General features: G+C 42.6%; 1 protein-coding gene across 44 annotated transcripts in view; it reads right to left on the bottom strand.

Annotated features, from left to right (window-relative positions):
- LOC110488057 (focal adhesion kinase 1) overlaps positions 1-13023 on the bottom strand; it is a 177379-nt gene that overhangs the window by 32777 nt on the left and 131579 nt on the right. For all 44 annotated transcript variants that reach the window (XM_090227718.1, XM_090227722.1, XM_090227724.1 and 41 more), the window contains 6 exons: positions 10032-10172; positions 9390-9467; positions 8529-8636; positions 3856-3973; positions 1899-1929; positions 1168-1241 (listed from right to left, as the gene is read on the bottom strand). In XM_090227718.1, the coding sequence (XP_090083844.1) occupies positions 1168-1241; positions 1899-1929; positions 3856-3973; positions 8529-8636; positions 9390-9467; positions 10032-10172 (550 nt within the window). The remainder of the gene's footprint in view (positions 1-1167; positions 1242-1898; positions 1930-3855; positions 3974-8528; positions 8637-9389; positions 9468-10031; positions 10173-13023) is intronic.

Genomic DNA, 13023 nt, shown 5'->3' with positions numbered 1-13023 from the left:
GAGAGATAAGGAGGAAGATAAATAGAAATAGACTGGGGAAAAGAGAGAAGCAGAGGGATGGAGGGAAAGAGAGGGGGAGAGAGAGATAAGGAGGAATAGAAATAGAAATAGACTGGGGAAAAGAGAGAAGCAGAGGGATGGAGGGAAAGAGAGGGGGGGAGAGAGATGAGGAAGATAAATAGAAATAGACTGGGGAAAAGAGAGAAGCAGAGGGATGGAGGGAAAGAGAGGGGGGAGAGAGAGATAAGGAGGAAGATAAATAGAAATAGACTGGGGAAAAGAGAGAAGCAGAGGGATGGAGGGAAAGAGAGGGGGGGGAGATAGACTGGGAAAGAGGGAGAAGGGGGGGGGGAGAAATAGAATGGGGAAGAGAGAGGTAGAGGCACCTGCTGCCCCTGTTAACCTCCTACCCATCTCCTTAGCACTGACTCCCCCTGCCACTTGCTAATCCACAGGCATGTTAAGGCTGTATGCATCCCAAAAGGCACCATATTCCCTACATAGTGTACTACTACTACTACATAGTGTACTACTACTACATAGTGTACTACTATGTAGGGAATATGGTGCCATTTGGGACACAGATTAAATCTGACCTGGCCCTGGACTGGACTGTTTGTCTCAGCAGATGACGTTTATTATCCACCATGGTGTTACAGCCCTTCAGCCCCGAATTACTCAGCTTCACCATTACTTATCATGCTGAATTGATTTCCTGTTACCACCACACACACGCCCGGCATCTGTTCTTGCTCTTACAAGAATAATCGGTGGAGAAAGCTTAACATGTCCTGTGATTGCACTAACCATCTATATCTTAGGATCAACAACAAAGACTAGAGCTGACAGAGACTAGGCCTAAATCAAATCAATTCTGCCCGCTTTTCATAAATGGCTAAAGTATAATAGCCTGTTTATCCATCATTGAGCATCATTAAACCCCAATACCCACACACATCCAAGTAAGGGATTTCATGTGATGGGTTCTGTATTAGATATCTAATATGTAATAATATCCAGTGGCTTTACAGATCAATGGACAGGAAGCATCTGGAATTATCTTGACTGGGATTATATTATAAAAAAGCATGGTCATATTTTCTTCCATCAATAGCCCAGCTATATCCAGTAAAAGTCTGCGATGTTGAGGAGGCACAGATCTCTTACCTGAGACAGAGATGGCACGCACCCCGGCGCTCCGGACCACCCCCTCTACTATCCTCTTCTCATTGTTGGGCACCCTGAAGGGTAAAGGTTGGAGACAGAGAGAATCAACATGAGAAATTCCCTAACCTAAAACCAGCAAGTAAATCAACAGCATCCACAGCAACTCCAGGAGGATCCAGCATATTCCTGAAAATAATATCTGGGGCTATGTGGAAAACATCCACACTATGCTGAGTATCATTCTCCTCCACTGAGCCACTCTTCTTCTTGGAGAGTCTTGGAAGGATCTAGTGTGGAGGTGCTGGACCAATAGGAGGGGAATAGGGAGGAGATGTTCTGAGAAGATCCTACTGTAGGGAACTATTTATCAAGATTCTGCCCCAGAACTGTCTTGAGTGGGTTTTTAAAAGAGTGAGAGAAGGTGAGATTGTGGAAAACACCTCTCTAACACTAGTTCTAACTAGTCAACTGATTTCCCTGAATTACCTAATGTCCAGTAATTATAGCATGGAGAGGAAATACAATGGGTGTCATTGGATAACAGAGCTCTGACGCTAGGGGTCCTACAAATAGATTTACTGAGCAGATGTTTTTTTCACGCATTTTTGTTTGTTTGTTTGTTTGTTTCTTACACAGCTCTTTATGTTAACACCATCATATATCATTTTTACGTGAATGAACATTCAAAGTATACCCGTTGACAAATCATTTAGTGTATGGCAGATACTTACTTGGGGATTGAAGGCAGTGCTCTCTCTCCCTCTGAAAATACAGATGAGAGGTATTGTTAAGCAAAGCATATACCGTAAAGCATAAATTATTTTGAATACCAGAATACTAAAATCCAAGTGACAGTGTTATCTGGAACTTGTCTGTCGGCCTCGCATTAAAAGACCAAAATTGGCTAAAGAAAATTGTGATAAATAAAAAAGTATACCGGTTTCATTTAAGGACAAACAAATTGACAGCTCTACCATATAGATTGCAAAATAGTTGGGAAGAGATTTTTAATGTACTGATTCCATGGCACATGGTTTATGAACTTACACAAAACTATGCGGATTCCAAAATGTGAGTTTTTTAATTAAAATTATTATCCAAAATTCTCACAACTAATAAAATTGTATATATTTGGGGGATACAACTATCCCAGTTCTGCTGATTTTTGCTGCAAAGAGACAGAATCATTAGATCATTAAGTTTTGGTACTGTCCATATGTAGCTTATTCTTGGTCACAGGTTCAGGAATGGCTGAAGAAATGCAACATTTATCTGGAACTAACTCTGCAAATAGCACTGCTGGGTGATTTAGAAAGTCATAGTCAATCGATCAATAATATACCAATACGCTTAGCTAAAATATTTATCTTTCATTTACAATCTGTTGAATCTATGAGAATAGAAAGGTTCAGAATTTTTGTGAAACATCACAGCACAGTTGAAAAATATATGACAAATAAATAAATAAAAACTGGATGGTGTTCAGAGATAGATGGGAGGGGTTGAGTGGAGCTGAAGGATGGGAATAAAAACAAACAAAAAATAGTGTCTGTCAAATGTAACTAGTGTGTATAAACTGGGAGTAGAAGACTAAGTGTTGTTGTCCATTAGTTTACTCCAATTGGGATGGTAGGGTTAGGGGAAAATAATAACGGAAAATATATAAAAAATAAATATATGTATATTTTATACATATATTTACCCCGAAAATATATGGGGGATTGGAAATGATGCAGACAATTACATTGCTGGAAGCTAAACTATCGGCAATATTAAATCAAATCGACCCACTAAAAAAAGATGAAATAAAAAGGAAGAGGTGGAGTCGGTCCCGTGTGGCTCAGTTGGTAAAGCATTGGCGCTTGCAATGCTAGGGTTGTTGGTTCGACTCCCACGGGGGACCAATGTGAAAAAGTATGAAAACTGTATGCACTCACTACTGTAAGTCACACTGCTAAATGACTAAAATGTCAAATGTAAAATGAGGGGAAAATCACAAACACAGGAGAGGAGTAGCCTGTTTGAACCGCTCCCCTTCCTCCCACACAGGAAAAAGCACACAGTCCAACTCCAAAAAAGGCTTAAAAGGCCCCTCCCAAAAAACAGATCTTTACTGCTTGAGAAAAGACTAGGTGTTTGTTGAAAATACCAGATCTCTCTCAGACTGATAAAGGTATTGAAAGTGAATTCAACTACGACTACTAAACATGGCAGTCATGACCAAAACAATACATGATTCCAAATCAAGCTACAACTGGAAACCTTGTAAACAGAAAGAAATCACACTACTGCCTACTGTCAAGGTGATTGCCTAATACAATGCTGTCCATTTAGACTCAAATGACAACATCACCCAAGGCAGAGTGAATCTGTGACCGTCACTGCCGCAACGCAATCTTGAAAACCAAGTATTGTCAATAAACACAAACCCTTCAACTACAGTAATAATTCTTAGTAGAAGTATCTTTTTCAGACAGTGTGAGACTTACCTAACCATGTCAGCAGCAAAACAACTCAAACTCAAATGTAGACTATCTTTCTGAGATAGTGTGTGTGTGTGTCTTGAAAACAATCTAGTAAAATCAACACAAACACAAGCTATCAAACATACGCAAGTTCACTTCTTAGTGTGTTTTTGAGACTGTGTGTGTGTGTGTGTGTGTGTGTGTGTGTGTGAGGAAGATGTACCTTTCTGCGGCCGTATGATGAAGGACTGGGTGACTCCGTTTACCAGGCGACAGTAGCCGTCTATGAGGTCGGCCATGTTTTCAGCTGTGGTGAGTGACGGCGTGGTCACTGTGAGAGGCTGTGGACACAACAGCAGCCCACAAAGAGCCATTATTACCAGCACGGGCAGAGGGACGGACAGACAGACAGACAGGGCTGTTACAACTGTTCTGCTCTGCCTGGGGCTGCCAGCTGCCCCCTCCCATCACACAAACACTGTAGGGGGAACTCCGCATTTGTCTCAAACACAGACACACAAACACACACTGCAGACCCACACAAACACACACACACACACACACACACACACACACACACACACACACACACACACACACACACACACACATACACACACACACACACAGTAGACCCTCACACACACACGCACACTGCAGACACACATACACTGCAGACACACACACACACACTGCAGACACACATACACTGCAGACACACACCCACACACACACTGCAGACACACACACTGCAGACACTCCCACACACACTGCAGACACACACACACACACACACACACACAGTAGACCCTCACACACACACGCACACTGCAGACACACATACACTGCAGACACACACACACACACACACACTGCAGACACACATACACTGCAGACACACACCCACACACACACTGCAGACACACACACTGCAGACACTCCCACACACACTGCAGACACACACACACACACACACAAACACCCACACACACACTGCAGACGCGCACAACCACACACACACTGCAGACACACACACACACTGCAGACACACACACTGCAGACACACACACACAGCAGACACACACACACACACACACACACACACACACACACACACACACACACACTGCAGACACACACACACACACACACACACTGCAGACACACACACACACACACACACTGCAGACACAGACACACACTGCAGACCCACACACACACACTGCAGACCCACACACACAAACTGCAGACCCACACACACTGCAGACCCACACACACTGCAGACCCACACACACCACGCACACACACACACACACACACACAATGCAGACACACACACTGCAGACACACAAACACACACACACACTGCAGACACACACACTGCAGACACACAAACACACATACACTGCAGACGCACACACACACACCACACACACACACACACACACCACACACACTGCAGACATACACACACTGTAGACACACACACTGCAGACATACACACACTGCAGACACACACACTGCAGACACACACTGCAGACACACACACAAACACACACTGTAGACACACACTACACACACACACACACACACACACACACACACACACACACTGACACTGCAGACACACACACACTGCAGACACACACACACACACACACACACACACTGCAGACACACACACAAACACACACTGCAGACACACACTACAGACACACACACACACACTGACACTGACACTGCAGACACACACACACTGCAGACACACACACACACTGCAGACACACACGCACGCACACAAACACACACTGCAGACACACACACACACACACTACAGACACATACACGCACTACAGACACACAGACACACACACTACAGACACACACATGGGCATACACACATTCAGGAACACAGGCTCACTAACACACAGACACACACACAATATCCATGTATTCCACTGACATAACTTCCTTCCTGTGCTGATTCATAACAACAGTAATACCACAGTGAACAGATGACTACAGAATAGCACTGTGACTGTGTTCATCACTTTACCACCCGCCACATCTTACTCCTGGCTTGCGTCCAAGATGGCACCCTATTCCCTTTATAATGCACTACTTTGGTCTAGAGCGCATTAGGCTCTGGTCAAAACTAGTGCACTATACAGTGAATAGGGTGCCATTTGGGACATGTGCTCTGCGCTACCACTGACTGACAGGCAGAGTAGTAACCCAATACTATAATAATCATCTATGGACGGGCAGACACAGTAGTAACACAGTACTATAATAACCCTCTATGGACAGGCAGACACAGTAGTAACACAGTACTATAATAATCCTCTATGGACGGGCAGACAGTGTAGTAACCCAATACTATAATAACCCTCTATGGACGGGCAGACAGTGTAGTAACCCAATACTATAATAATAATCTATGGCAGACACAGTAGTAACACAGTACTATAATAACCCTCTATGGACGGGCAGACACAGTAGTAACACAGTACTATAATAACCCTCTATGGACGGGCAGACAGTGTAGTAACCCAATACTATAATAATCATCTATGGCAGACAGAGTAGTAACACAATACTATAATAATCCTCTATGGACGGGCAGACAGAGTAGTAACCCAATACTATAATAATTCTCTATGGCAGACAGAGTAGTAACACAATACTATAATAATCCTCTATGGCAGACAGAGTAGTAACACAATACTATAATAATCCTCTATGTTAGACAGAGTAGTAACCCAATACTATAATAATCCTCTATGGCAGACAGAGTAGTAACCCAATACTATAATAATCCTCTATGGCAGACAGAGTAGTAACCCAATACTATAATAACCCTCTATGGCAGACAGAGTAGTAACACAATACTATAATAATCCTCTATGGCCGGGCAGACAGAGTAGCAACACAATACTATAATAATCCTCTATGGACAGACAGACAGACAGAGTAGTAACCCAATACTATAATAATCCTCTATGGCAGACAGAGTAGTAACCCAATACTATAATAATCCTCTATGGCAGACAGAGTAGTAACCCAATACTATAATAATCCTCTATAGCAGACAGTGTAGTAACCCAATACTATAATAATCCTCTATGGACGGGCAGACAGAGTAGTAACCCACTACTATAATAACCCTCTATGGCAGACAGAGTAGTAACCCAATACTATAATAACCCTCTATGGCAGACAGTGTAGTAACCCAATACTATAATAATCCTCTATGGACGGGCAGACAGAGTAGTAACCCACTACTATAATAATCCTCTATGGCAGACAGAGTAGTAACCCAATACTAGAATAATCCTCTATGGCAGACAGAGTAGTAACCCAATACTAGAATAATCCTCTATGGCAGACAGTGTAGTAACCCAATACTATAATAACCCTCTATGGACGGGCAGACAGAGTAGTAACCCAATACTATAATAATCCTCTATCGCAGACAGAGTAGTAACCCAATACTATAATAATCCTCTATAGCAGACAGTGTAGTAACCCAATACTATAATAATCCTCTATGGACGGGCAGACAGAGTAGTAACCCACTACTATAATAACCCTCTATGGCAGACAGAGTAGTAACCCAATACTATAATAATCCTCTATGGCAGACAGAGTAGTAACCCAATACTATAATAATCCTCTATGGCAGACAGAGTAGTAACCCAATACTATAATAATCCTCTATAGCAGACAGTGTAGTAACACAGTACTATAATAATCCTCTATGGCAGACAGAGTAGTAACCCAATACTATAATAATCCTCTATGGCAGACAGAGTAGTAACCCAATACTATAATAATCCTCTATGGCAGACAGAGTAGTAACCCAATACTAGAATAATCCTCTATGGCAGACAGAGTAGTAACCCAATACTAGAATAATCCTCTATGGCAGACAGTGTAGTAACCCAATACTATAATAACCCTCTATGGACGGGCAGACAGAGTAGTAACCCAATACTATAATAATCCTCAATGGCAGACAGAGTAGTAACACAATACTATAATAATCCTCTATGGCAGACAGAGTAGTAACCCAATACTATAATAATCCTCTATGGCAGACAGAGTAGTAACCCAATACTATAATAATCCTCTATAGCAGACAGTGTAGTAACACAGTACTATAATAATCCTCTATGGCAGACAGAGTAGTAACCCAATACTATAATAATCCTCTATGGCAGACAGAGTAGTAACCCAATACTATAATAATCCTCTATGGCAGACAGAGTAGTAACACAATACTATAATAATCCTCTATGGCAGACAGAGTAGTAACCCAATACTATAATAATCCTCTATGGCAGACAGAGTAGTAACCCAATACTATAATAATCCTCTATGGCAGACAGAGTAGTAACCCAATACTATAATAATCCTCTATGGCAGACAGAGTAGTAACCCAATACTATAATAATCCTCTATGGCCAGCCCATCACAAATGAAAGGGTCCATTCATACAGGGGGGAGCCCAGAGTGAATGAATGTGTGTTACAGTAAAAGTAATCCCCAACAGGAAGACCTCTATGTGGAACCATTTGTAAATGGAACACTTATGTCCACTGTTCTGAAAAATCCATCCCAAGAAATCCATGTTTCACATGCTACTTCCGCTTCCATTAGTAGTAAATTGAAAGCAGATATTGACACAAAGGAAAATCTCAATAAAAACACAATACGAGTACATACAGAGAGGGGGAGGGGGGACTTGGCTACAAAAAAGTGATCTAATATTAGGTCAAATTAGCACTATTCACAAAGGTTATTTCAATGTGTGCACTTACTCATGTTGAATGAATCATGTTCAAGTCAACCTCATGGTAATGTAAGGGTTATTATGAAATGGTTGATTGGTACCTCAGCAGCACCGGCTACGTTGAGCTGCAGCATGCCCTTCCTCTCCTTGTCCTCCATGACGGAGTATCCAATGGTCTGCACCTGGGTGAAGTTGGCCAGGTGTGTTGGCTGGAGAAGAGGAATCAATCAATCAATCAATTCATTAAAGTGCACGCAAGGGAGCAAAATATGTGTTAATGTACAATGTTTCAGATGACTCTTAAAGTAATGATGATTCCATTTTAACTTTAAAATGGTCACAGTATTTCTCAGGAAGATGTATTTTGTGTTATCTAGCTATTCGTTCAGTGAAAACATTCCATTTCAAGCTGCACATTTTTTGTTGTTGAGAGGGATGTTTTTGTCATATCCTTTGAATGAGAGGGGTCTCATGGCTTCCAGAACTAACCTCTCAACGCCATGGCTCATGGTGATATAACATGGAACACATCTGATACCCTCAGTTTGATGGGTAAAAACAACAAAAATCCTTGGGCCATTTTGGGAAGATTTTCACACACACACGGACAGACAGACACATGTGTTTCATTACCTCAGCCCCTGAGGACAACATGAAAATGATCTTTGAAAATCCCAGTTCATTCATGCCAATATTTTAGGGCAGAAATGTATTGTATAGGGAGGAGATAGAAGAGAGACCAACTCCTAGGTTACAAGTAGTGTTTGGTTCCAGCTAAGTGACGGACAGCTGTTCTTCGAGGAAAACCACACCATATGTCCTAAATATCTTTAGTTTGACGTCTTTGGTTTCAGTCAAAACTATATAAGTTGTGCAACTGTAATGGCTGTGCTTGTTTGTGTGGAGATGCAGGACAAGGATACACAACACAATACATATTGAAATGAACATTTCCAACTCACAGTCGAACCCTTGTCTGTAAGGTAGCTAATGCCCTCCTCGGGTCCAATGGCTAGCTCTACTTGGATGACCCAGCTCAACTGTCAGGAGGAAAGAAAGACGGAGAGAAAAACAAAAAGAAGATTTGAGAAATGTCTTCAGTTCAGTCACAAATCAACAAGAGGAAAAGAGCGAAACACACACAATGACATTTAAGTTGAGAGTTGAATCTGTTGGATTCAAAGTGCCAACTCATAACCATGAAAACACATCTGCTACATCATTTGAACTGTTTGAAGTAGATCTGAGGGAATGCTAGATTAATTGTTACCATCTTTTGTCATTGCTGGGAAACAAAAAACAACAACGGTTGTTTTCCTTATGGCCAGTAGGGGACACTATGAACCTGGTCATTTTTTATTTAAGCTACAGAGATGCAGACTAGACCCACCCAAATACAACCATAATATCCCAGGCATTACTCCACACCTAACTACCATAGAATTTCTGAGAAAACAAGTACAACGCATTCAGTCGTGTTCAGTACAAGTTAAGTCGTGTTCAGTACGAGTCATTCTCTGGGATTCTTAAAATGTCCATCTTGACGGTATATGTTTTATTTGAAACCCAGAAGAAAACATGTAATCAAGTGAAATTCAGCCTACCCCGAGAGCACATTTAAAACACTCCTTATCATATCTGTAAACGGGCGCCAGAATCTCCAGGAACTTGAGGATGCTCTGGTCATCATTCATGTTGGCAAACTGTTTGAACGTCTGCTGAATCAGCTTCCGCAGGGTTTTGGCCTGGCAGAGAGGGAGAGAGTAGTTACTAGATAGGCAGACCCACGTGTCCCTCATGGCACCCTATTCCTTATATCGTGTATTACTTTTGGACGTGGTCAGAAGTAGTGCACTATGTTGGGAATAGGGTGCCATTTGGGACACACACATGGCCCTGGTTAAGCTTGCCAGGGCATAGAGAACGGGGCACTGATACACCAAGTCACGTTAATAGTATCAAACAGAGCAAGTGTGAAACACATGAAAGACAAGGAAAGTTATCCCTGGTGAAGGATAGTAGTTGTTCTTCTGTTGTTCTGCCCCTGAACAAGGCAGTTAACCCCCTGTTCCCCGGGCACCGAAGACGTGGATGTGGATTAAGGCAGCCCCCCGCACCTCTCTGATTCAGAGGGGTTGGGTTAAATGCGGAAGACACATTTCAGTTGAATACATTCAATTGGACAAATGACTAGGTCTCCCCCTTTCCCTTTCTATTGTTCTGATTCCATAGCCTACATGATGTTTGGCTTGTCATTGAACAAGAGGAGCTTGCTTAAAGCACAGACTACCGCTAAAGGAAAGCAATGCTCTAGTTCATTTCTCCGACTGCTCTAAATGGGCAATCTGAGATTAGTACATCCATTTGAAGGGGTTTTAAAGTAATGATATATAGCCATTGATTCTTAAAGTATATAACATGACTGAATTTAGTTGAACTGTCTTACCCCTTCAGAATCCCAGAACGCCCCTTTAAAAAAAGCTGTCCATCACTAATACACTTTACCTCTGTGAGAAAGAAGTGAATGATATTGATAACCGTATTGATTGGAGAATATATATTGAGTGTCATGCCAATTAGGGTCATAGCAGGGGACTGGGGTTGTGTGTCCCAAATTGCACCCTATTCCCTTTATCGTGCCCCTTACTTTGACCAGAGCCCAATGGGTGAAGGGAAAAGGGTGCCATTTAGTACACACAAATGAGTGAGACAGACCAGTTCATAGTTCAACCAGTTTAGAGACTATTGGAGCTGGTGGCCTGATCAATGTGACCGGGTCAATAGTGACTCTGTCGTCCATTACACGGCCAGTGAGTTTAAACTCCATTAACAATGCATGAGACATCGTGCTTTAATGACAGCTGATGTTGACACTATTACTACACACTGACTGGGACACACACACACACAGAAACACACACACACACACACCTTCTAATTAAAAATGCCACTGCATTTATGTAATGTAAATCAACTCCCTGCAGAGTTAGGCTAATTCATCAAGGACTTATGCTAACAGCTGTCTATCCTATTAGTCTGCATACTGGCTTTTAAAATCAACGACTTATAAATGCAGCATTTTAGACTCCACTTAACGGTCAGGGGGTGGGGGTTGGAAAACACTGGAATTCTAGGAATGGATCCCCTGATCCTATCTGGAGGTCTTAGTTACTGTAGAACATAATAGTAACATGTAGAGTAATCACAGAGCTTGTCCCCTCCACCCTTCCTGAGAGGAAGCTGAGCTCAGAGTATCTCTCCATCTCCCCTAAGAACCCTGGCAGGGAGGGAGGGCCCTCCCAGCTGAGTAGGGCCAATGAGCTGGCCTACAGTTGCTACAGTACAGTAGTGTACTGATGTGTATAGATGAATCTTTCTGAATCTGTATATATTCTATGCCCTTTGACTACCCTTGATGATGTGCTTTAATGTTGGCACAGGCAAACTGATGGCAGGTTTCCCCCGGTATATACAAAGTAGTACTTTGAAAGACATTGACAGCATAAAGACAAGTTATAGTACTGTAGTTGTAACAGATGTCATGCTTTGACCTGACAAAGATCAGAATATTCACTATTAAAAAGTGGATTTATGAGCATATAGAGTCCTAAAGTGAACCCATCAGGTGGAGTTAAAACAGGTTTGGAAATGTCCACACAAGTACATCATTCTAAAGACGTCCTCTGAGACGTCCTCTGACACTGTATTCATCCCAAATGGCACCCTCTTCCCTATATCATAGATGTCAAACTCATTCCATGGAGTTTGACACCTGTGCCCTATATAGTGCACTACTTTTGACCAGTGTCCATAGTAAAAAGTAGTGCACTTTAGAGATAACAGGGTGCTATTTGGGATACACAATTGTTGACTCTGGTGCCAAACCAAATTAAACTCACGTTTCCCTCCACCTTTTCCAGCAGAGCCTGTCATCATCTCTCTAAATGGAAACCTTCTGCTGTAAACCTGGCGATGCTAATTATGTAAATGTCAACCTCTGTGTCATCAATCATTTATTTTATTGCCTAATTTGATTACACTTTCAGTGAGTTATATTCCGACCTCAGCCATCTGCCAGGTAATGTTCACTGTCCAGTGGAGTGGATAGGAGCGAGAATAACTGTGTTAACATACTTCTGTTCATCAAAACAGTGTGTGTGTGTGTGTGGGGGGGGGAGTCGGGAGTGTGTATGTGTGTCAGAGTGGGTGTGCGCGTGTGCGTGGCTTCAGTTCATCGCTGAAAGCTTAATCTGTTCACCATGTCATTGTGACGTAGGGGAGAGTCATTTCTTGAAGGATTATGTTTTCACACACACACAGGGGTGGGGGGGGGTGGGGGGAAGGATGGATGGAGGGAGGGAAGGATGGCTGGAGGGGATGGAGGGCGGATGGAGGGAGGTAAGGATGGATGGATGGTTAGGGTGTGTTTTCAAACAGGCGCCTGGCTACGAAGATGTGATTTCATGTTTTCCAAGGGGAGCTGTGACTGGAATGGGGGATGGGAGGGTAACTCTGAGGCACATCCCCAGAAGTAGCCTCCCCCCATCAGGGGGAGGGGGGTGAAGTGGGTTTAGCAGTGACATGTGGGGCTGTGGG

Source organism: Oncorhynchus mykiss, chromosome 30, assembly GCF_057628025.1.
Source record: "Oncorhynchus mykiss isolate SJ-2025 chromosome 30, ASM5762802v1, whole genome shotgun sequence".
NCBI lineage: Eukaryota > Metazoa > Chordata > Actinopteri > Salmoniformes > Salmonidae > Oncorhynchus > Oncorhynchus mykiss.
Note: the sequence above shows the minus strand (reverse complement) of the source record. Positions and strands in the feature narration are given on the sequence as shown.